The sequence below is a fragment of the Lissotriton helveticus genome, chromosome 3_2 (assembly GCF_964261635.1).
Source record: "Lissotriton helveticus chromosome 3_2, aLisHel1.1, whole genome shotgun sequence".
Classification (NCBI taxonomy): domain Eukaryota; kingdom Metazoa; phylum Chordata; class Amphibia; order Caudata; family Salamandridae; genus Lissotriton; species Lissotriton helveticus.
In genome coordinates, this window is record NC_136062.1 from 461,106,004 (window position 1) to 461,130,978 (window position 24,975).

At 49.0% G+C, this 24,975-nt stretch overlaps 1 protein-coding gene across 1 annotated transcript in view; it reads left to right on the plus strand.

The window, feature by feature from the left end:
* The window catches only part of LOC144826359 (astacin-like metalloendopeptidase), a 182,056-nt gene that overhangs the window by 22,978 nt on the left and 134,103 nt on the right, over positions 1-24,975 (plus strand). The window contains exons 2-3 of the mRNA XM_078684687.1: positions 11,983-12,007; positions 17,400-17,501. Of these exons, the coding sequence (XP_078540813.1) occupies positions 11,983-12,007; positions 17,400-17,501 (127 nt within the window). The remainder of the gene's footprint in view (positions 1-11,982; positions 12,008-17,399; positions 17,502-24,975) is intronic.

A 24,975-nucleotide genomic window follows, 5' to 3' on the forward strand; every position in this document is an offset into this window, starting at 1 on the left:
GCGGTACAAAAGGGGGTGGTGATGGACGGAGCATCAGAATCAATCAAACACTCACACCCAGTCAAAAGATCTGGGTTTGATCCATCACCGTTCTTTAGCCCACTCTGCCACCCCAGTTCAGACATGGCTATATGCAAATCAGTCTGACCCTGTGCCTCATGGGAACAGTCCAGCCCGAACTGCCAAGCCATGCCTTCCCTGGACCGGAAACAAGCTTCCGAGGACCGGTTTCTGGCATTCCAGCCGTCTTCAGTCCGGCTTGCTTGAATCCCGTGGCAAAGTGAGCAAGGGACTCACATCTGAGCATACGCTGCCACACTTATGGCGGCCAAAGCGGTACAAAAGGGGTTGTGATGGACGGAGCATCAGAACCAATCAAACACTCACACCCAGTCAAAAGATCTGGGTTTGATCCATCACCGTTCTTTAGCCCACTCTGCCACCCCAGTTCAGACATGGCTATATGCAAATCAGTCTGACCCTGTGCCTCATGGGAACAGTCCAGCCCGAACTGCCAAGCCATGCCTTCCCTGGACCGGAAACAAGCTTCTGAGGACCGGTTTCTGGCATTCCAGCCGTCTTCAGCCTGGCTTGTTTGAATCCAGTGGCAAAGTGAGCAAGGGACTCACGTCTGAGCATACCCTGCCACACTTATGGCGGCCAAAGCGGTACAAAAGGGGGTGGTGATGGACGGAGCATCAGAACCAATCAAACACTCACACCCAGTCAAAAGATCTGGGTTTGATCCATCACTGTTCTTTAGCCCACTCTGCCACCCCAGTTCTGACATGGCTATATGCAAATCAGTCTGACCCTGTGCCTCATGGGAACAGCCCAGCCCGAACTGCCAAGCCATGCCTTTCCTGGAACGGAAACAAGCTTCCGAGGACCAGTTTCTGGCATTCCAGCCGTCTTCAGCCCGGCTTGCTTGAATCCAGTGGCAAAGTGAGCAAGGGACTCACATCTGTGCATACCCTGCCACACTTATGGCGGCCAAAGCGGTACAAAAGGGGGTGGTGATGGACGGAGCATCAGAACCAATCAAACACTCACACCCAGTCAAAAGATCTGGGTTTGATCCATCACCGTTCTTTAGCCCACTCTGCCACCCCAGTTCAGACATGGCTATATGCAAATCAGTCTGACCCTGTGCCTCATGGGAACAGTCCAGCCCGAACTGCCAAGCCATGCCTTCCCTGGACCGGAAACAAGCTTCCGAGGACCGGTTTCTGGCGTTCCAGCCGTCTTCAGCCCGGCTGTAGAGCTTGCGAAGCAAACAGAGGGTGTTGAAGCAGGAGGAGGAGACGGCATTGACTTGTTGGGTCATTGACAGAGAGGAGTCCAAGATGAAACACAGGTTGCGTGCGTGTTCTCATTCACCGGTGCATGGAGATTTGAGTTGTAAATGGGGGCCAGTTATCAGTTTTGATGACCTGTGGATTTCCCCAGACAACAAACACCTCATCTAGTGCATGGATGATGGAGTTGGAGCTGGTTGATGTCATTGACTTAGCTACAGCGAAGCATGAAGCGCGAGTTCTTGTCCCTTACAACATAGATGTATTTGCCTGACTTCAGGGAGCTAAAAAATACTTAGAACATTTTGCCAGACTCGGTCAGAAAGTGACAACCTCTACAGTGGGAGGTGGAGAGAGTTCCCCTTAACTGCTTGGCAAGGGGCACCGGCTTGCAGTGTCTCTTCAACTAGGTTGTGGAATCCTACCTGGTCTCCTATAGCTCTTTTTTGTGGCAACTATCCCCCAATGTACCTTATGTGCTAGGTCTACAATTTGTTGCTGTTTAGTTGTTGGGCTTATGAGACACTTCTCTCTGAGCCCATCGGAGGTGACTGCAAGTTCATCTTACATGTGACAAAATGTGGAGATCTCACTTTCGGCTCCCGTTGTCTTTTCAAGGTGTTTCCTTTTGTCTTGTTCTTTCTCTTCTTTACTTCCTATGGTTGGGGTCACTGAGTGTGTTCTCAAATAGTTTGGACAGGGACAGATCACGCTGTGACTTGGTTTTCGATGATGTAAACATAGTCTTTGGCTCTGAATTTTCTGTTATTGTAGGCCAGTAACAAATGCCGTGACATGTAATAAATCCACATTTGTAAAGCGCACAATCACCCGTAAGGGTCTCTAGGCACTGGGGGCCGTCGGGAAGATTAAGCAAGCTATAGCCCAGAGTTACATGGTGCTGTGCTAATCTGCCGCCGGTGCCGGGGATCGAATTGTGATCCCCAGATTCCGGAGTCAGTCGCCCTAGCCACGGCTGGGTTGTCGTCTTTCCCTGGTTTGTGGATTATGGAGTAGATGGATTCTTTTAGGCAAATCTCCCACCTCTTCATGCGTTGTCGCATTTTTTGCTGTTGGATTTCTGAAGATTGTTGTGAGGACCTGATGGTCTGTGTTACTATGGTGAAGTCCTTCCTATACACAAAGACAAGATAGTGTTCGCAGGCTCGCACAATGGCTAGGCAGTCTTTCCGTTGCTAATACGCCCTTTTAGTGCCTGTGAGGCTTCGACTATCATAGAATACAACATGCCTCTGTTCGAATCCTTTCTTGGGTTGGGCCAATATGGCACAGTCCTACTGAGCTGGCATCAACAGTTAATTCGGTGCATAGTGTAGAGTCAAACTAAGGTATGCTAGTGATGTGATGTGATGTGAAAGATTCTTATATAGCGCAACTAACACCTGAAGGTTTCTTGGCGCTTGTGTGGGGGAGGCAGAAAAGAAAAGGTGAAAAAGAGCTAATTATAGGCTTCAGTGAACAAAAAAGTTTTTAGAAGAGATCTGAACCTGATATAGGTGGAGGGTAGCCTTAGAGAGAGGGGAAGGGCATTCCAGAAAGAAGGGGCTAAAAAAGAAAACCTAAGGCCGCCGTGTTTCTTCCTCTTAAATCTAGGGACTGTCAGCAAGGCCAGCTGAGACGAACGAAGGCTGCGAGAGGGAACATAGGGGTGAAGAAGGGAAGAAATAAATGAGGGGCCTCCGCCTGCAAGGGATTTAAAAATTATGCAGCCTAGTTTAAACTTGCAGCGAGCAGTGTCCGGTAGCCAATGTAGGCTTTTCAAAAGGGGGCGAACGTGTTGATGTCTGGGTTGGTGAGAGATGAGGCGGGCGGCCTGATTTTGGATCAGCTGCAGTCTTTTGGTCAGATAGTCGGGAATGCCTACATAGAGTGCATTTGCGTAGTCAATTCGTGAAATGACTAACGCCAATAAAGCCAGAGTGAGGGCCTCGGTGGTGAGGAGGCGAGAGATTTTGCGGATCTTCCTAAGCTGGAAATGACTGGAAGATACTACCGCATTAATCTGGGACTTCATTGAGAGGTCACTACTAATAATGACCCCCAGGCTTTTTGCAGAGTTGACTGGGCAAGGTGGACTGCCCAGTCTTGTTGGCCAGAAGGAGGGCTGCCAAAGGTTAGGAGATCCCCCGACAAGCACTAGCTCGGTCTTGTCGGGGCTGAGCTTAAGATGGTTTGAGCTCATCCAATCGCTGATGAAACAGAGGGTGGTTTGAAAAGTGGAGATTGACTGATCCGAAGGGTCGATGGTAAAGACCAGTTGAATGTCATCCGCGTAATTAAACGAGGTGACATTCAGGCTGCGGAGGGAACGGATCAGGGGAGCCAGATATAGATTAAAAAGAAGTGGGGACAGGGAGGATCCCTGGGGCACGCCACAGGTTAGCCCAACCTGACCGGCTGAAAACTGAGACAGCCTGACAGCTTGTTTGCGTTCAGACAAAAAAGAGTGGACCCAGTTAAGGGCAGTACCCCGAATGCCGGCTTCTCTGACACGGTCAACAGGAATATCATGGTCGACCGTGTCAAAGGCGGCTGACAGGTCCAGCAGGACCAGGGCCTGACAGATGTTAGCGTCAGCCCCTCTACGCAGTTCCTCCATAACAGAGAGTATGACAGCCTCTGTAGAGTGCGCGGGTCTAAACCCGGCCTGCTGGGAGTCTAGAAAACCGGATTCCTCGATAAAGGTGCTGAGAGTATTGGTAACATGTGACTCCAGCACCTTACTGAGGAAGGGAAGAAGAGATATGGGGCGAAAGTTACTCATTATCAGAGGGTCTGCCGAGGGCTTTTTTAAAATAGCCACCACCTCTGCCTGCTTAAAAGAGCAGGGGATCTCACCCATAGCCAGAGAGTTGTTCAGAAGGGCCAGGGGGGGTTCAGGGCATACGGAGAAGGCTTCACGAAGAACGATGGGAGGGCAGCAGTCGCTCGGTGAGCCAGAGGAGACTTTATGAAGCAAAGTAACAAAGCCTTCCTTCGAAATGGGAGGGATCTGGGATAGGGTATGGAAATCAAATGGAGGGCAGGAAGCGTCCAATAAAGGGAGAATAGGCGGGACTTGAGTAGAAATACTGTTTTTAATCTTAGTTATCTTATCGATAAAAAAATGGTTGAGGGAGTCACAAAGTGACTGGGAAGGGAGAGGTGCAATGGTAACTCTGTTAGGGTTGGATAACTCCTCTACTATGGAGAAGATGTCTTTGGATTTATTGGTGGAGTCCAGGATCTTTTTTGAAAAATACACTGTCTTAGCTAAAGATATGGCTGCTTTGTACTCTTTGAGTAAGGTGGAAAATGCCAATTTTGTATCTAAGCTATAGCCCCGGCGCCAACGCCATTCAGCCTGTCGGAGGCCAAGTTTCAGGGCTTTAAGTTCCTCAGTGAACCACCTTTGGGCGTCATGACGGCGCCTGGCTCTGATCGACTTTAAAGGTGCCACAGAGTCAGAAGCAGAGGTGAGCCAACTGGTCAGTTCCTGGGCTTGTGTGTTGATGGATCCGAGGCTGGAGGGGGCAGAAATACTGAGAAGGGAGGTGAATTGACTAAGATCCGCCCTGCTCCAATTACGAGCAGAAAAATTAGTCTCTAGGGCATTGGTGACAATAAGGGGCATAGCTAGGGAAAAGGTGATCATGTAGTGATCGGACCATAAGCAAGGAAGGACCAGGGGAGTGGAGATGTCCAGACAAGAGGTCCAGACCTGGTCCAAAATGTGGCCCTTAATATGTGTAGGTGAATGAATGTGCTGGAAGCAATTTAGGCCCAACATAAGGTCGGAAAAGGCTAAAGAGCATGGGGATTCATGAGGGTCAGAGGGCAGTAGTTAAAATCGCCAGCGACCAGGATATTCGTGTTATTGACAGCGAGTTGAAACATGAGATCGCCAAACTGAGCAGAAAAATTGGGCATGGGCTGGGGAGGGCGATAGACCAGGACACATATAAGAGATGAGCCAGGCTGCTCCAGCCTGAGTGCTAGACAGTCGGTCATGTGAATAGTAGGGATGACTACAGGAGAAAAGCGAATTGAGTGCTTAATAATGGCTGCCACACCTCCGCCAGGTTTACCGGGGGAGCGGTTTGCCTGGAGGATATAGTAGCCCGGCGGAATAGCCGCGAGGATATCAGGGGACGAGTCCTCATTGAGCCAAGTCTCGGTAAGAAGTAAAAGGTCAGGTTGCTCGGATCCCAGGAGTTGAAATATATCAAGCTGATGACTCACCAAGGAACGGGTATTAAGATACATTTCTGAGAGCTTGGGTTTGTGGGTCCTAATGGAGGGGGAAGGGCTGAGCCGAGAAGGCCGGGCGGGGGAATTGGGAGCATCAGAAAAGGCTAGGATTTCCGGAAAGGCTCTTCTAGACATAGATAGGCCCGGTGAAGAGTATCTAAGTGAGGGCTCAGGGGGAGGGAGTGCGGAGTCATGAAGATGGACAAGATCCGACCGGGTATATATCAGGTGACGGGCAGAATGGCATGCCCCGTGCCCCGGTCAGACATGGACGAGCGCAGACGGGCTTAACTCAGGCGCAACTCCGGCGCGCCTTCGTCGCGCCCGCTGCGCTCGTCCGCTGCGCTCGTCCGCTGCGCTAACACATAGGGCACGTTTAAATAGGGCCGGATCTCGGGGGTGTGGCGATGAAGTAGTGGTGCTACTGGCTCACATCTAGATAGCTTGGAAGATTTGTTCCTATTCCTGTGTGTACTCGAACCTGCAACCTTGTTTTGTGAATTCCTTTTAACCCGTTGAGTGCTCATGACGAGCTCAGCTCGTCATGATGCACGGTTGAGCTGCACTCATGACGAGCTCAGCTCGTCACGGCCGTTGGAACTTTCGGACGCGGGGATAATTTCCCAGCTGTGCTGAACGTTCCAAAACGGGTGTGGCTGTGACCAGCTCAGCTCGTCATGAGTGCAGCTCCACTGTGCCTCATGATGAGCTGAGCTCGTCACAAGCACAGCAGCACGGCGCGCGGCCCCCCTCCCCCCGCAGTGAAGGGGTTAAGGGGCTGCTCATGGTGGCTTAGTTCTTGATGCATCTAGAGCTTCCTAGTGACATGCAGAACCTGTGTACCGTGGTGTAGAGGTGTGTCTCGTGTAGGAGCCTGTACTGGAAGCATACCCTTCCAGGACAACATTGGCTGCCTAGACAAACTCTGTAAGATTACACACACTGAATGTGTGCTATGCAGTGAAGCATGTTGAATGTTTCGAGAACGTAAAATATTCCTCCTTCTTAGCACCTTCTTCAAGGAGGCAATAGCTTTAGTCACAAAGCCTGGTCTGGCTGTCCCTCTAGAGTGGTTTGTTTGGAAAACTATGGAAATTTATGCAGATGCACTCAAGTAACACCCAAGTACTGCTCCTTGATGCAAAGTGGCGCAAAGCAGTGAGGAACACTATTTATGCTGAGAAATGGGCACCGTTTGAGCACTAAAGACCGTTAACACTTAAACGTTAGTGCCCTTGAAGTCTTTGCAGGAGTTTGTGCCCGTGCAAAGTTTTTGTAAATCTGTGCAGAGGAGAGTAGAAACAAACCAAGGGCCATATTTTCAAGAAAGGGCGATACATTATCGCCGCTTTTATCGGCAGGAAACTGCCACTAAAGCGGCGATAATAGGCTTGATAATATGCCCTTGTGAATTCCCATAGAAGCCCAGGTTCTGGTGTAACCTGGGCTTCTATGGGAATTCACAAGGGCAGATTATCAAGCCCATTATTGCTGCTTTAACTGCAGTTTCCTGCCGATAAAAGCGGCGATAATGAATCGCCCTGTCTTGATAATATGGCCCCAAGTTAGTTAAACGTTTGTTGTTGAGGCCTCTTTAGAGTTCAAAATTGTTAAAGCCATTGAGATTCGCTCACTTGAAATATTGCAGTGAATGTTTATTATTGTGAGTTGTTGTGGATTTAATAGACAGATTACCAAGGAAGTGAAAGACCCACCGGCAATCATGGGCATTCAGTGGAGCACATGCCTTTTTAGGTTGGGGCTTCTGACCCAATGTCTGCCATGCTTTTTTCATAGCAGGAAAGAAACAATAGGGCAGATTTACAAGTCCCTTGCGCTACTTTTGCTACACTTTTCCCACGTAAAAAATTACGCAAAAGTGTCACAAGGGCCTTGTAAATAAGCCCCAATGTCCCTAAACGTTGGAAGAATAAACCTAGGGGCAGATGTAGGTAATTTCCATTTTGCGATTCGCAAATAGCGTTTTTTAAGGAATCGGTATTTGAGCATAGCAAAATGAATGTAGGTAATAATTTGCAAATTTTTTGCGAATCTCTAACATTCCTTATTTGCGATTAGCAAATTGCGAATCGCAATTAAGGAATGAGTGTCCATTCATTCCTATGGGCCAAAAGGCCCATTGGAATGAATGGGGATACATTGTCAAATTGCGATTTTCTGCGAGAAAATTGCAATTTGAGAATAGCAATTCCAAGGGTGCCATGGTGTCCAAAGGACACCTGTTGCACCACTGGAATGTGTCTGTAAGTACATGTGCCGTACATACATGCCCTAAGGGCATGTCTGTGCGCCACATGGAACTCAGAATAAAAAAAAAAAATCATTTTGAAAGGAAATCGCAAAATACCATCTACTTGAAGTAGGTGGTATTTTGCGATTCCTTATGCAAAAATCGCAATTTTTAAGGCACCCCTACATATTTTTAAGGCACCCCGTCCTGACTCGTCAGAAGCGGTCGCTCCTCCTCACGCTGCTTCCCCGACCTTCATTGTGGTATCGTGACCTGCATTTAACTGCGCCAGATTTGTTGATTTATTCTCCTTCGTGAGCCAGATCGCCACTTAGCGCTCCATTAACTTACAACTTGTGCAGATTGACATATTAGCGTAGCGCTACTCCCAATTGTGCTGATTAGCATATTAACATAGCGCTAGCCTTCCATAGCGCGCTGCAACGCTCTGCTTTGTTTGTGCTGCCTGCATTCAACTTTTTGATTAATTGTGTCCCAACCCTGCATTGAATTTGGCCGACTGCCATCTTGTCTAGCTTGTTGTTGTTTTGCCTTCCCTCCCCGGATCCCTACCCCGCCTCCCGCCTCCCAGCTGCTCCGCCCTTGCCCCTCCCCCCTCCACTATCTATATATGACAGATGTCTTTTCGCGCAGCAATCACGCGCAGCGGAAGCGCCCGATGTGTGCCGAAGGTAAGCCCGTCTACGCCCGTCCGCGCCTGGACCGCGCCCAGCGCCATACCCCCTGGTCCTCGCAAACCGCTCCCCTCCCGCATAATGTATGACGCCGCCACCCTCCTAGCCCTTAACCCCGGACACTCCCCTCTATGCTGCGTAGCTTCCCCAGGCCACACCCATGGACCCTTCGCCTGCCACTCCTGCAAATATACCAGCATCAAGACCCATACCACTTCCACTAACCCCAAACACAGCTCCGACTCCAACCACCTGAAGTGCATCCTGCTGAACACCCGCTCAATCCACAGACACGCCACCGAACTCTGGGATCTACTCGACACTACATCACCGGACGTCGCCTTCCTTACTGAAACATGGATGAACGCATCATCAACACCCGACATCGCCATAGCCATCCCGGACAATTACAAGATCATCCGAAAAGACCGCACCGCCAAAACAGGAGGAGGCATCGCCATCGTCCATAAGAACACCATCAAAATCACGACCAGCTCCGACGATAACCTTACAACCGCCGAACACCTTCACTTCCAGATCCACACCGACCCGATGACCACACTCAGAGGCACCCTCATCTACAGGCCTCCAGGAACCCGTAAACAATTCAGCAAAGACATCACTGACTTCATCAGTCCACATGCCCTCGCCTCCGAGAACTACATTCTACTAGGAGACCTCAACTTCCACCTGGAAAAGAAAAACGACAGCAACACCGCCACCCTTCTTGACAACCTAGCCAATCTCGGCCTCAAACAACTTGTTGACACCCCCACCCATTCAGCCGGACATACGCTCGACCCAATCTTCACCTCAAGCAAACACATCTCCTTCGATCGCACCACAGCTCTCCATTGGACGGACCACAGCTGTGTTCACTTCAGCTACAAAACCACCTCGACCCACAACCCCCCACAACCTATTCCCCGAAGAAAATGGAACAAAATCACCACCGACCAACTCCTCACATCGCTCAACCAAAACCCACCCGCCCTCTCATCGGACCCAAACCAAGCTGCCATTAAATTCAAACAATGGATCACTCACAGCGCTGACGAATTAGCACCCTTGAAAAACCATCACACCAAACAAGACAGCAAAAAGGCCCCCTGGTTCAACGATGACCTTAAGAAATCCAAGAAACTTTGCCGTACTCTCGAGAAAACATGGAGAAAAAACCCAACCACCGACAACATGACCACCTTCAAGGCAGCCACCCGCAAACACCACCAGCTGATTCGATCCACCAAGAAATCAGCATTCAAGAATCGACTCGACAACAACGCCCATAACAGCAAGGAACTATTCAACATCGTCAAAGAATTCACCAACCCCACCGCAGCCTCAAACGACATCACTCCCTCCCAAGACCTCTGCGATTTGCTATCCTCCTTCTTCTACAACAAAATTGCCGACATACATAACAGCTTCGAAAACAGCTCCAACGAACAATGCTCTCCACCCCCCTCAGAACCTAAACCGCCCTCTAACAACCTCAGCGCATGGAACCCAATCACCACTGAAGACACCATCCGCCTAATGAACTCCATCCACTCTGGCTCGCCAACCGACCCATGTCCCCACCACATCTTCAACAAAGCAGACTCCATCATCGCACCCCATCTCCGTGATGTCATCAACTGCTCCTTCAACTCTGCTACCTTCCCAGAAAGCTGGAAACATGCCGAAGTCAGCGCCCTCCTGAAGAAACCCACAGCAGACCCCTCTGAACTTAGAAACTACCGCCCCATATCCCTCCTCCCATTCCCGGCCAAAGTCATTGAGAAAGCCGTCAATAGCCAACTCGCCGCCTTCCTCGAATCCAACAACTCCCTCGATCCCTCACAGTCCGGCTTTCGAGCCAAACACAGCACCGAAACCGCCCTCATCGCAGCAACAGACGACATCCGAACACTACTGGACAACGGAGAAACAGTGGCCCTCATTCTACTCGACCTCTCCGCCACCTTCAACACTGTCTGTCACAGCACCATCATACAACGCCTCAGCAACATCGGCATAAAAGGAAAAGCCCTGGACTGGATCATCTCGTTCCTAGCTGGGAGAACTCAGAGAGTCCAACTTCCCCCATTCAAATCAGAGGCCACTGAAGTCATCTGCGGTGTACCACAAGGATCATCACTCAGTCCCACCCTCTTCAACGTTTACATGAGTCCACTCGCTTCCATCGCGCGTCAACACAACCTTAACATCATCTCCTACGCTGACGACACCCAGCTGATCCTTTCCCTCACCAAAGACCCCAACACCGCCAAGACCAATCTTCACGAAGGCATGAAAGAAGTAGCCGTATGGATGAAAAACAGCCGCCTAAAACTTAATTCGGACAAAACGGAAGTGCTCATCCTAGGATCATCCCCTCTGCCTGGAACGACTCAGGGTGGCCTTCGGATCTGGGCTCAGCACCCATACCCACAGACCACGCACGTAACCTTGACTTCATCCTAGACTCCTCACTCTCGATGACCAAACAAGTCAACGCCGTCTTATCCTCCTGCTTCAACGTACTTCGTATGCTCAACAAAATCTTCCATTGGATCCCCGCCGAGACAAGAAAGACTGTCACCCACGCACTGGTTACGAGCCGACTAGACTACGGAAACACCCTCTACGCCGGAATTACAGCCAAATTACAGAAAAAACTCCAACGCATCCAAAACGCATCAGCGAGACTCATCTTGGACATCCCTCGCCAAGATCACATTACCGGCCACCTGAAAGACCTCCACTGGCTTCCCGTCAACAAGAGAATAACATTCCGTCTCCTCACCCACGCACACAAGGCCCTCTACAAACTAGGGCCCGAATGCCTCAACACTCGACTATCCTTCTACACACCCAGCCGCCAACTAAGATCCTCCAATCAAGGCCTCGCCGCAGTTCCGCGTATCCAAAGATCCACCATGGGAGGTAGATCCTTTTCCTACTTGGCAGCCAAGACCTGGAACTCACTCCCCACTCACCTCCGCCTTATACAGAACCACATCTCCTTCAGAAAAGAACTTAAAACCTGGCTATTCGATAAATAACGAACCCCTTCCCCAAGTGCCTTGAGACCCTCTGGGTGAGTAGTGCGCTATATAAATTCTTGAACTTGAACTTGAACATAGCATGCCACCTACATACCAAATGGGCGTTTGCGAATTAAGGCGTTTGTGATTTGCAAAAGCCTTCCTACATATGCCCTCTAGTGTGCTAGGGACAATCATTTTTCATTAAAAAAAAAATCCAGTCATTCGGTTTTGTTGGCCTGGCTAGTGTGGCATTGTGCACATTCAGAAAATGTGCTTCTGCATATTGGCAGAAGAACTTTCAGCATAATAGCCAATCATATGCAGGAAACTTTCTGGCCTGTTATTTGCCTTGATAGTCGCTGGCTCTATATACTGTGTGATTGAGCATAAAATAAAACCTATTGAATTATGCAGGTGCAGATTGTAATACATCTCTATTGTTTCTTCCACAGTTGGCCATCAGTGAGCAAATAACTGGTAAGCAAACAAGAATACCTTTAAACAAGAAATGTACATTGACCGTCAGAGAAGGGTGGATTGTCTTTGCTGACAAAAAAAGATTGTTTTTCATTTGAAACCTAAATTGTGCTCTATTGGCTCAGTGTTTGAGGCTGGGTTAGAATATGGTGCACACTTATTTAAGTGGGCACCCTGCACTAATCCAGACAACCCTTATGGCGATGTTAGTGGTCTTAGACAACCTTAGAAAGCTCTCTAAATGGTAGCTGTGGAGAGCAGCCTTCAGGAGTGTAAAGCATCTTGTTTTACCAGAACGTAATCTTATAGGTATAGATTAAGGGAAATAGAACGACACAGAATATTTACAAAAAATAAGTATTTAGTATAAGACACCCACAAACACATACACATATCTCCTACCCGGCGATATACCCAATTTACACAATACTTTGCAATAAAAACAGGTAGTTAGCACAAATACACAATGATCAACAGGGGGAGACCAAACCATATACTACACGGGGTGCTCCGAGGACTTTCTTGCCATATTGCTGGGGGCCACTTACCTGCCTGTTGCTGTCGCTGTCCTCCTCCTCTCGCTCGCCGCTGCCGCAGCCCACCACCAACGCAGCGCGGCTAAGGAGCGAGGAGAACCTCAACCCCCAGAAGCCCTAGCGGCGGAAGCCGCCCACACAGCGCCCGGAGGCGCTTAAATCAGCACAGAGCCCCGGTGGAGCGGGTGCTCCGAGGACTTTCTTGCCATATTGCTGGGGCCCACACCGAGCCCGGAGGTGCTTCAATCAGCACAGAGCCCCCGCATCGCGGGACGCGCGCGGGCCGCGCCGGGCGAAGCCCGGGACGCGGACGGGCCCGTTTTAGCCCCTTCTAGGCCGGACAAGGACGTGACAGACCATCCCTCTAACATTCATCAGTTTATCTAAGGTTAGTGAGCAGCAGCTAATACTCTGTTTGTAAATTCATTAACAGTTAGTGGAATCCCCCCGGTTAATATATCTGCTACTCCATCTACTGGGAGGGACATTAGAACATCCACGGGAGGAATGCTAATGGGCACTTTGGACAATTTTTTAGTTAGAGTGTCCTCAGCTCTAGCAAAGGACATTGAGCTAACGGAAAAAAGACTGTCCTTGGACATTGCCTTCGATAAAAGATCTTCTTTGGGTGGGCTAGCCGAAGTTCGGTCTCCAGACTTGCAACGGATTGACATCCAAGTCTCTATAATATCTTCGGGGGGGGGGGGAGAGAGGAGTCAGTCACCAGTTTTAGCTGGGCCCTCGACATGTCAGCCACCCTGTCCTATCACTACAACTACAACAGACAAGAGACTGGCTAAAAAAACATGCACTCTGACTGAGATCACACGTTCACCCAATATTAAGACCCGGTCAGCTAGCAGTGCCAGTGCCAAGGCGGGGTTGTCCCAAAATTTACAGGGCTTGCCAGGAAAGCGGAAACATATTGGTGCTATAGCACAGATATCTGGGAGGAAAACAAAATTAGGGACAGTCTCTTCGCTTAACAACTCCCTAACTCAAGGTCCTCCTCATAACTCTGAAAGCTCAATCCCTCCAAGTGAAGGAAGTACACCTCGTGTGGAAGAAACGGGTCTGAGCAAGATGGGACCATCATTTTGGACAAGGCTGGAACGCCTCCTTAAGAAGGCTTGTGTATTATTATGTGAAAGATTGGACTCAATTGAATCTAGATTGGTGTGCCTTGAACTGTCGGTTGCTTCATCACGGGCTAGGGAGGGAAAGCAAATTAGTGGGTCAACCAATAATCAAGTAGGTGTCCTTGGGTCAAATGTAACAGTTGTAGACCCTGCCCCCAAAGTATTGAGTGAAGAGAGTGACAGTGGTAACCTGGCAGGCCCCCGGGTTCAATGCCCTGTATCGGCCCGAATAATATGTTAACCGCCAAACGATCTAGAGATAGGGATAGGCCGCAGTCAAGGGAGCCCAGCCAGTCGGTAATTCACCAGGGGAGATGACAATGTGTGGGTCAAGCCCCAGTTCTTTTTCTGCTCTTGCAATTTCTGATGATAAAGCACCCACGGCAGAGGTTAAATAGGAAATAATTGACGGCAACGTTCTACGTGATTTAGCGTTGGCATTCTCCTGGTCAGGTGAACGATGTAATTTGCGCTTACCCATTTCTTCTTGGAGCAACGACATGGGGTGGCCCAGCCCGGCCTCCTTCCGCCCGACGGCCACAGACGGCCCGCCCTTTGCCCGGGCTTTGCCTGGCGCTCCCACGCAGCGGGGGCCTCAGGTTGAGTATGTAGGGGGCGCGATGACCATTGGGCGGGGCTGAGCTGCGAACGCAGACCAGGTGGTGCAGGTCACGCAGGGACTCCTGGATGACTGAGTCCCTGCAGTGCTCAGGCACCCCTCTCAGCACCCCTCCGCCGCCCGCAGCACAGCGTCCAGACCGGCAGCAACAACACCTCCCCGGGTGTCTCCAGGCACGAAGCGGCACCCGTGGAGCGGGTGCGGCGAGTTGTGGGCTCTGTCCCCAGAAGTTCCTCCACCGCTGTTCTGCTAATTCAAGGCTCCACACAGTGTTAGAAACAGAAGCAGTTCCCGTGTGTGATCAGGGAACACCGGGATAAAAGGGAGCAATGACCATTGGGCGGGGCTGAGCTGCGAACGCAGACCTGGTGGTGCAGGTCACGCAGGGACTCCTGGATGACTGAGTCCCTGCAGCACTCAGGCAGCCCTCTCAGCACCCCTCCAACGCCCGCAGCACAGCGTCCAGACCGGCAGCAACAACACCTCCCCGGGTGTCTCCAGGCACGAAGCGGCACCCGCGGAGCGGTGTGGCGAGTTGTGGGCTCCTTCCCCAGAAGTTCCTCCACCTCAGTTCTGCTAAATCAAGGCTCCACACAGTGTTAGAAACAGAAGCAGTTCCCGTGTGTGATCAGGGAGCACCGGGATTTAAAGGGCGCGATGACCATTGGGTGGGGCTGAGCTGCGAACGCAGACCTGGTGGTGCAGGTCACGCAGGGACTCCTGGATGACTGAGTCCCTGCAGCGCTCAGGCAGCCCTCTCAGCACCCCTCCACCGCCCGCAGCACAGCGTCCAGACCGGCAGCAACAACACCTCCCCGGGTGTCTCCCGGCACGGAGCGGCACCCGCGGAGCGGGTGCGGCGAGTTGTGGGCTCTGTCCCCAGAAGTTCCTCCACCGCTGTTCTGCTAAATCAAGGCTCCACACAGTGTTAGAAACAGAAGCAGTTCCCGTGTGTGATCAGGGAACACCGGGATTTAAAGGGCGCGATGACCATTGGGCGGGGCTGAGCTGCGAACGCAGACCAGGTGGTGCAGGTCACGCAGGGACTCCTGGATGACTGAGTCCCTGCAGCGCTCAGGAAGCCCTCTCAGCAGCCCTCCGCCGCCCGCAGCACAGCGTCCAGACCGGCAACAAAAACACCTCCCCGGGTGTCTCCCGGCATGAAGCGGCACCCGCGGAGCGGGCGCGGCGAGTTGTGGGCTCTGTCCCCAGGAGTTCCTCCACCGCTGTTCTGCTAAATCAAGGCTCCACACAGTGTTAGAAACAGTAGCAGTATTTTTTCAGTATCCAGTCTACCACTTTTAAGTGAACAGTACAGTCACATTGCATTAGGGCTTCTATACATTTAAAAGGACAGTAGCAACAGTTTTCAGTTGGGTTCCTGAAATGGACAGAAGAAACCCATCTAATCAGGCATTCTATACCTTTCAGTGGGCAGTACCAATGTTTCAGAAGGAAGCTTCCATAGCATTAAGTGGACACTTCCAACACTTTACATCAGGGCTTCCAGTACCTTAAAGTGGACTGTTCCAACACTCTACGATTGAGCTTCAGTAGCTTTACATGGACAGTATTAACATTTCTCATCATGCCTTCTGTATTATTAAATGGACAGTCTCAACCCTTCACAATGTCTTTTCTCATCAGGGCTTCTGCACAGTATCAACACAGCTAATCAAGCATTCTGTGCCTTTAAGGCAACAGTAACACAACTCATGAGAGCCTCAATTCATATGTGTGAACAGTACCAGCACTTTTCTTCAGGCTTTCTAGACATTAAGGGGGATTTTTATTAAATTAGTGGCGCTGGGCAGGACAGGAAAGCGCCGTATTCATCCAATACGGAGCATTGCTGTCTTTCCTTCTTGCAATTGCACCGTTTTGGCTGTCTAGTGCCAACGCAGGCACCCTTGCACCATGGTGTCAGAGTGCCTCCGTTGCTTGCAGGATTGTTTTTTGTGCAGCAAGGGACACCTTCCTGCACAAAAACGATTCTGAGAGGCTGTTTAATTTTTCTTTGTGAGCTAGAGAGTGCAGCATATGTAGAAAGAAGAAAAACAGAAGAAAAATGAATATATTTCTCCTTGTTAGGCCTTGCCTGGGGAGGCATAAGATTTTGGCACATTCTCATCGTTTGGGATGCCCAAACAACGTATCGGTTCTCGACCCAAAGAGTTGTTCCCTTCTATAGCCCAGTTGGGCCTGGATGCGAAATCAAACATCCTGAAAGTGTGTCAGATGAAATGTATAGTGTATAGCTGATGCCAAATGTAATATACAGCGACTGTTTCACTCTCCTTGCCTGTCCTAAACCTCTTTTGTTTTCACCACAAATTTTTCTGTCCTTTCCTTCTTGCCTTTCTTTCGCTCTCAAAATACAGACAGAAGGGGCTAGCTATATAAACACCAATGTAAAAACGACTACTACGCATTCTAGGCTAACTCTGTAACAGCAGTGGTGATTGTATTCTTTATAAAAATAATAAAAAAAGAAAAGAAAAAGAAAAAAAAAGATTTTGGCACATTCTCAGGTTTATAGGTCCTTGAAAATCTGAGAATGCTTCAAAAACCATGGGAGTTGTGTGGTAACACCCTCTGCAACGCCCATGGACGCACGCGTCATTTGCACAGAGTAAGGCAGCACAGCGATGTGCACTGCATTGCATTACTCCAGAGTTTTTGAAGCCATTCAGAGCCTCGCAAAGTGGCCTTTGCGTGACTTCATGAATCTGACTTAGAGTCTTGCCTCACACATGTACCACTTAGTGGCCTGATGCAAATGTGATGCAAGCCTCTCATAAATATGTCCTTGAGTCTACAGTAAACGATTACAGTGCCAAATTCTGTTTATATTGGTCCACAAACGCAGTCCTGTGCTCCGCACAACTTTAACAGAAGCCAAGCGATGGATGGGATTGACGTGGAAGAGTGAGGCTATATGGATGTAGATTCACTTCTCGGAATCTATGTGGGATTCTGGTGCCTTTGTGAACACATTATGGTTTCTTTGAGCCCTCAGTAGGTGCAAGGGTGCCACATTCTCTGACGTGTTCTCACATCCAGTTTATAACACTTGTCACATGTCACTTTCACCCTAGATTCCACGGTGCTGGAGCAGGTCCTACAAGCCCTCAAGTCTATCCCAGAAGACTGTAAGGAGGCCCAGGACATCCTTAGGACAATCATCAAGGCACAAACTGGTGAGTGACTGAGAGCAGGCAAGTGCCTGAGACAAGTCTTCTGGTCTGAGGAAAGGTTCAGGGCAACAGAGTAAGAGAGGAGGGGAGGGGAAGGGACCAGGCGTGGAGAGGGGAAGGGAAGTCGAGGAGATGGGGATGGGGAGAAGAGGAGAAGGCACGAGAAATTATCAGAAGCTGGGACTAAGGATGAGATTAGAGGACTACAGATGAAAAGAGAAGATAGGAAAGAGGAGAGGATGCGAGGGGAGAAGAGATAAGGAAAGCAGAGAAGACACAAGAGGGGAGGAGAGGGAAAAGAGAGAGGAAAGGAGAAGAGATGAGAGGAGAGGAGAGTGGAGTGGAGTAGAAAAGCAGAGAAGAGAGAAGTAGAGAGGAGTGTAGAGAAGAAGCAAAGAGAAGAGAAAAGTTAATAGGAAAGAAGAGGGGTGAGGAAAGCAATAAAGGAGAGAAGAGTAAAAAAGAAGAGATGAGAAGATAGAGAGAGAGAGGGGAGCTGAAATGATAATGGGGTAGAGAAGACGAGGACGGAGGAGAGGAGATGGGTTGCACAAGAATTCAAACGAGAAAAGAATTCTTACATGCAATGTTGTCATCAAAATATGTCGGGTTTTTTTTCGGACAATTGTGCCAACTCATTTTAATACTGTGAGTTTGGTATCCTACATCTGCTCTAAATGCAGATACATCTGTTCACGTCCAGAACATTCGTTTAGGGGCTGGGGAATAACATGTTACCCTTTAGGGTTGGGAAGGGGTCGGGTGGCATTTCGCTTATTTTCCCTTTGGTTTTGTTTGAGTCAAACGGCAAGAAGAGCTGCTTGCAATAATTATGGTGATATTCTTATAATGTCATGATGCTGTTGCATGCGATAATTATGCAGTATGAGTTGAATGTTTTTGCAAAATTAACTGCTGTAAGATGTAAACTTTGTAGTATGTTGTCTATGTTCATTGTTTTAAGATATATAAATGTAGCACCAAAATACCTTTCTTTTGAATGAGAAAGGTTGTTAATCAGCTGAAACACGTCTCTATTCTATGTCGAGGGAGGCCCAACGCATTCAAAGGCAGTGATTTCTGCAGTCTTCGAGTGCTTGCTCTCTTCTTTGAAGGACCTTGGGACTACAAAAAATCACATGGTCACAGCAAAAACTGTTGGTCGCTTCTTATTGGGTGTGCTTACCTATGATAAAGGCTCACTGGGAGCCGATCGCTTTCAAGTGTCGCCGCCCACCCCATTATGTTTAACAAAGCACCTATGCTCCAAGTAAAGTTTCAGAGCTCTTTTCTCTTTGGATATTGAATCGACAGGTTTCTCCGTGCCTGTTTTGCTGAAACCACCCTGGAGGGTCTGTGACTCACTATCATATGAGTACTTGTGTGATTACTGCAAGCGCAGCTTTGTGAGCCCGACCCGCTTGCCCCCACTTTAGAAAAAGAAATGGACAATTCCCTGATTTAAATATTTACTGTGGCTGCAAGAAAGGGAGACTTGGGGCGCTGGTTGGCAAAGGACATCGGGAGATTTGGCGACGATATGTAACACTACTCAACGGAGCGCCATGCCATGAAAATACTTTTATGTGTGGTTACAGTGCAAGATACAGAGGCAAAACAACAACGTCCACTGCCAATAACTGTCCAAGAAGCGCCCCTAGCCGTAAGCATTGGTGGAACTGAACACTCATTCGCCGCTCACCAGAACAGAAACGCCTAACTGCCTGATCCAAAGATGGTGGCGAAACAGGGACCATTGACTGTCGAAGCGCTCCTCTTAACAATAGGGCAAGGAGCAATACCTGCAATTTAAAAACCCTCATAGAATACCCAGAGAAGAACTGTATACACTGGCCTCAAAGACATACACTGAGCAGAACTGTATACACTGGTCCCAAAAGCGCCCGAAGCACTGAGTTTACTGGGATACCTGTCACTGAGATGGCTGCTCAACAGAACAGAAGAGCCTGACCCAAAGATGATGGCGCATTGAGCACACATACTGACCTACCACCTCTCATAACAATTGCTTGAGGATCAGCTCAGTTAATATACAAACCCAAAGGTAGAAGTAGAGGACAAACAGAGAGAAGCTTCTAAGGGAGAATCAAACAGCTGCTCTGAGTGATAAGCTGCAAAAAGTCTCCCCCGAGCGGCAGGAATGGCCCCCTTCCACTGCCATTAAGAACAAGATTGTACTCCGGAGAATCTTTGGAAAAGAACAAAGACAGGGACTACCCACCGACACAGCGACACTTGAATTACTATCCTACAAAAAAACGCAGACCCAGGATCTTGAGAAACAGGTCATATTACCCCTCTGTCTGTTCCCAAAAGGGAAGATTCCAACCTACACTAATCACTCACTAAGCTGACCAATGCCCTCGACACCCACCTCCACTGCCCTCATGGTCCTACTAAACATGTCAATACGAACCACTGAGGCACAGACCCCTAATATCGAAAGGCTCACCACACTACATCTCCCCACAGCACACAATGCCAGTTAAGATGGTGGCTCCAGGCCATATTTGACCTATACCATCTGTTAAAGCTTATAACTTCCCCCCCACGGAAACATAACAAACCTATCCCTAAGGGAGTCATCCTCCCATCCGACTAAAACATAATGCCATATGCCACACTAACTTACATCAGCCCCTCCACACTGAATTAACTAAAACCACATGACCTGAACTCCTTCTCTATCAGTTTCTCCCCGAACCTTGCACCGAAAGCAAAAAGAAAATTCAAGCACAGACTGATCAGACAACACCCAGATGCACTATTCGCGAACATATATCACTACTCCTCCAAAGGACAGATGAAAATGGATCTAATTTTTCACACGGAAAGACACGAAAATTGGAACTCCATTCTCAGATCACAGCCACACATATCCAAAACAACTAACACCCCCTATAGCTGCAAACTGACTATCTGAATACCTAACTGCCCTATGCAGAGCGGTACCACCTCTGCGACCATCTACTCTAATGGCACAGTCCTGATCCAAGCCAGTAATGACAACCTAGATGCATTTGACTCCCTCTTCCCCTTGCTAAGAAATGCCTCCTCTCTCACACATCCCCCAGGCCTGACCTACTCCCAATCCCTGCACAGCCTGACATGACAGGAGAGCCCACAAACCAACCCGACGCCCTGTGCCAACACACCAACCTTTCCCCTAGACACCAACCGCACCGACATTCTCCCCGCATAAAACAGCGCAATAAATGCACCCTCTCCAATTCTAAGCGGAGGGACACCGTGAACAAGGCTCTCCAAACCCTTGCTGACTGCCACCTACCCCCCTCATATCACCACCACCAAATAACAACGAACGACCCCAACCCACTGTCAACGACCCTCAATGACCTCCCTCTACCCACACGCAAGAGGACGAGGAAACCACAACACGATCTACCACACCCCATGCCCACGGCCCCTCACAGAGTCAATACTGACAGCGAAAAAAAAAAAAGGCGACACAACATTGATAAGCTCCCTCCTTCTCAGGGCGTCCCCACTCTCAACACCCCCACCACCACCTCTGGGGAGACTGCACATCGTCTCGTCCTGCTAGAAACCCAGTGAGAAACTATAATCCCGGGCCTTAATCAAATTGCACTGAACCTTGCCGCACTCCGAAAGCCCAGCCAACGCCCTCACCTGATTCCCACCTTATCCAGCTCCACACACCAAAGGACTTCCAAGGCTCTGTGCCCCAGCCGATCGCAACCGTCCTCTCGAACCAGAAACAGAGACCCATAAGAACAAGATCTTCAAAGTCCCCAAGCGAAGCGTCGAATCTTGCCTCCTCATACAACACTTCCTCCACTGGCTCCCCAAACTCCAAGATCCAGGTGATCACGGGACTCAGAAGACACCACTCCCCTCCAAGATCCCTAAGACGCCCTGCCTTCCTCACCAAAATCCCCAGGGCCCCCCTAATGAAGACACCCAAAAAGAGGGTACTTCCACCAAGTGCATGCTAATAAACTGCAGATCAGCCACCAAACATGCAACAGAGCTAGCAGAATCAATCCTCAAACATGACATAGACAACACGTTCATCACCGAGACGTGGCTAAAAGATTTCTCTTCCCCAATAATGGATATGCTGGTGCCCCAGGCTTTGCAATCGTCAACAAAGACAGAAAAGACCAACGAGGAGGGGGTATAGCAATCATACAAAAGAACATCTCCATAACGGAACATCTCCTCTACCATCCGCCAGGCAACAACACCACATTCGGAGAACACTTGTTGGAATTGATAGCACACTGCTCACTCCGAGACTCAAAAAAAATCATTCTAGGTGACCTCAACCTACACTGGAACGAAGAAAACAGCTCGCTAATCCAAACCCTGAATGAGCTCCTACGCACCAACAACCTTACCCAAAACTGCTCAGAGGAAACTCATAACAGAGGAGCTATCCTAGATGCCATTATTGCCCAACGAGAGACAGTGGCGATAGACCACATCCTGCCCGTTGACTGGTCCAACCACCACATCATCATATTCCACATCAACCAAACGAACCGATACCTACCCCACACGCACGACCCCCCCTAAATGGGTGAAAAATCTAACTCAGATTCCCTTGGCTGACCTAGAGGAAAAGGTAAGCTCTCTCCTTCCCATCCCCTCAGAGGATCTCGAACAACAGAACTCATCTCCCATTACAACTCAACTATGACCTCCATTCTGGATCAGTTAGCCTGCTTGAAACTAAAAAGAGTGAGGAATATTCCAAAAGACTACTAAGAGCTTCAGAAAGACGCTGGCGGAACAACCCTTCCAAAACCCTCCACGATCAACTCAAATCAGTTTGCAGGAAGTACAACAAACACATAACGAAAAAAACTATTTTTTCTGCAGCGCTCTAGACAAAGCAAATAACAGGCCCAAATAACTCTTCAACCTCATTAGGCAGCAAACTTCCAAACCCCCTACATCCTCAGGTCAGTCCTCCAAAGATCGGCGCAACAACTTCACCAACTATTCCAATGACAAAATCTCCAAGATCGGGCTTTCACTGGACAACAACCATGGCCCCCCTCACAAGATCCCAGCACCAGGGATAGAAGATTTCACACCCAAGAACCCCCCTAAACCCTGGAAATCCTTCAACCCCATCCCAGAAGCAGAGATATTCAAACTTATCTCCACCTCCAAACCCTCATCCCACGTCCTAGATCCAATACCCACCCAACTGGCCAAAATGCTTAAACTCTCCCTAGCCCTGCTCTGGAGCAAGATCATAAATAGCTCACTAAAAGGGCTTCAGAAAAGGCTGCAGCACTGAGACTGAAATCCTCAACGTCATATACGATATCCACAAGTCACTCGATACAGACCATTGGTGCCTACTCATACTCCTAGACCTATCGGCAGCCTTGGAAACGGTTGATCATAACCAGCTCATTAAGGTCCTCCAAGAAAGGGTAGGTGTAGATGAGGTGGTTTTACTCTGGTTCTCCTCCTTCCTCCACAACCTTACCCAAAGAATAAAAATCAAAAACTTCTCATCCGACTTACACCCCGTCAGCAGGGGTGTCCCCCAAGGAACAGTACTTTCCCTGCAACTTTTCAACATCTACATGTGACCCCTCACCAACATGCTTAAAAAAGCCAACATTCCTTTACACCTCTATGCAGATGACACCCAGATCTATCTCGAAACCTCCTCCATTGATGACATTCAGAGACTCAACGATACTCTAAGAGAAGTTCAACACTGGCCATCATTAAATCATCTAAAACTCATCCAAGACAAAACCGAAATCCTCCTCACCTCCAATAAAGAAGAGAACCCCCAAATCCTAGAATGGCTAAAAGCTATTGATGCTCTCAACAGCAATCTCACCATATCCGACTCTGTCAAATTGCTGGGAATCACCCTAGACCCAAAACTTGACATGGCTAAAGACATCTAGAACTCTGCAAAGAGCGCCTTTCTCAACTTGAAACTACTCAACAAAATAAAACACTTTATCCTGCCCAAGGGCCTCAAACAAGTGACTCAATCGCTGGTGCTGTCTAGACGTGAATACCATCCTCACAGGTACAGCAAAATCCCACTTAGCTCCCGTCAGCACAACCCTCAACGCAGCAGCCAGAATGGTCACCAGAGTTAAGAATTATGATCACATCTCACCCGCACTTAGAGAACTAAAATGTCTCCCACTTGAAATGCGTTCCAGCTTCAGAACTGCCTGCCTAACGCACAAAGCCCTGCACACAGGGATACCACACTACCTGGCCTCCAAACTCAAAAAGGCCGGCCAGACAAGGAACCTCAGGAGCACCAACACTCTACTCCTCATCCACCTGAAAACATGCACAAAAAAAACGCTGCCCGGTGCTTCCCTGGAAATGCGCCCAAAATCTGGAACTCCATTCAAGTCCATATCAGGACCATCCCCTCCTTTGTAAAATTCAAAAGACAGCTCAAAGACCTCTTCATCAATCGGTCTCTCCTGAACCGATAGCTACCGTCGAAGTCCACTAGCCAAAACACACTGCAGCGCACTTTAATCGGGAAATTAAGACTTCTACCTCCTCCACCTCCCTGACCCCTGCCTCTATCCCACCTCCCCGTAGGAGGCACAGTTCAAGCCAACAGGCACACAACTTGAATACTACTTGACGTCCATGCATTAACTTACAAAGCGCCTTGAGACAATATGTATACTTCTTGCCAGATTGTGTGACTCATGCATGACAACTGTTGTAAAGCGCTCCGATACCTTAGAGTCTGGCCAGCGCTATATAAAACTCCTAACTAAATAATAATAAATAAATAAATATTAACATTCCGGCATGGTGCAATCTGGGCATCGAAGGACCTTGGGACTACAAAAAATCGCTAGGTCACAGCAACAACTGTTGGTCGCTTCGTATTGGGTGTGGCTCCCTATAATAAAGGCTCAATGAGAACCAAAACGTGTCAGGTGTCACCGCCCACCCCGTAATGTTTACTAAAGCACCTGTGCTCCAAGTAGAGTTTCAGCACTCTTTTCTCATTGGATATTGAATCAACAGGCTTCTCTATGCCTGTTTTGCTGAAACCACCGTGCAGGGCCTGTGGCTTGCTTACATCCGAGTACTTGTGTGATTACTGCGAGCGCAGCTTTGTGAGCCCGACTCGCTTTTTCCCACCTTAAAAAAAGAAAAGGACACTGCCCTGAGTTAAATATTCACTGTGGCGGCAAGAAAGGCAAACGTGAGGTGTTATTTGCCTCGTTCCGACTTGGGGCGCTGATTGCCAAAGGACATTGGGAGCTTTGGTGATGATATTTACCACTACTCAACGGAGCGCCATGCAATGAAAATACTTTTATGGGTGCCTCCAGTGCAAGATACAGTGGCAAAACAACAAAGTGCACTGCAGTCCACTGTGAATATTAACATTTCGGCATGGTGCAGTCTGGGCATCAAAGGCCCCTGGGACTACAAAAAATCACGT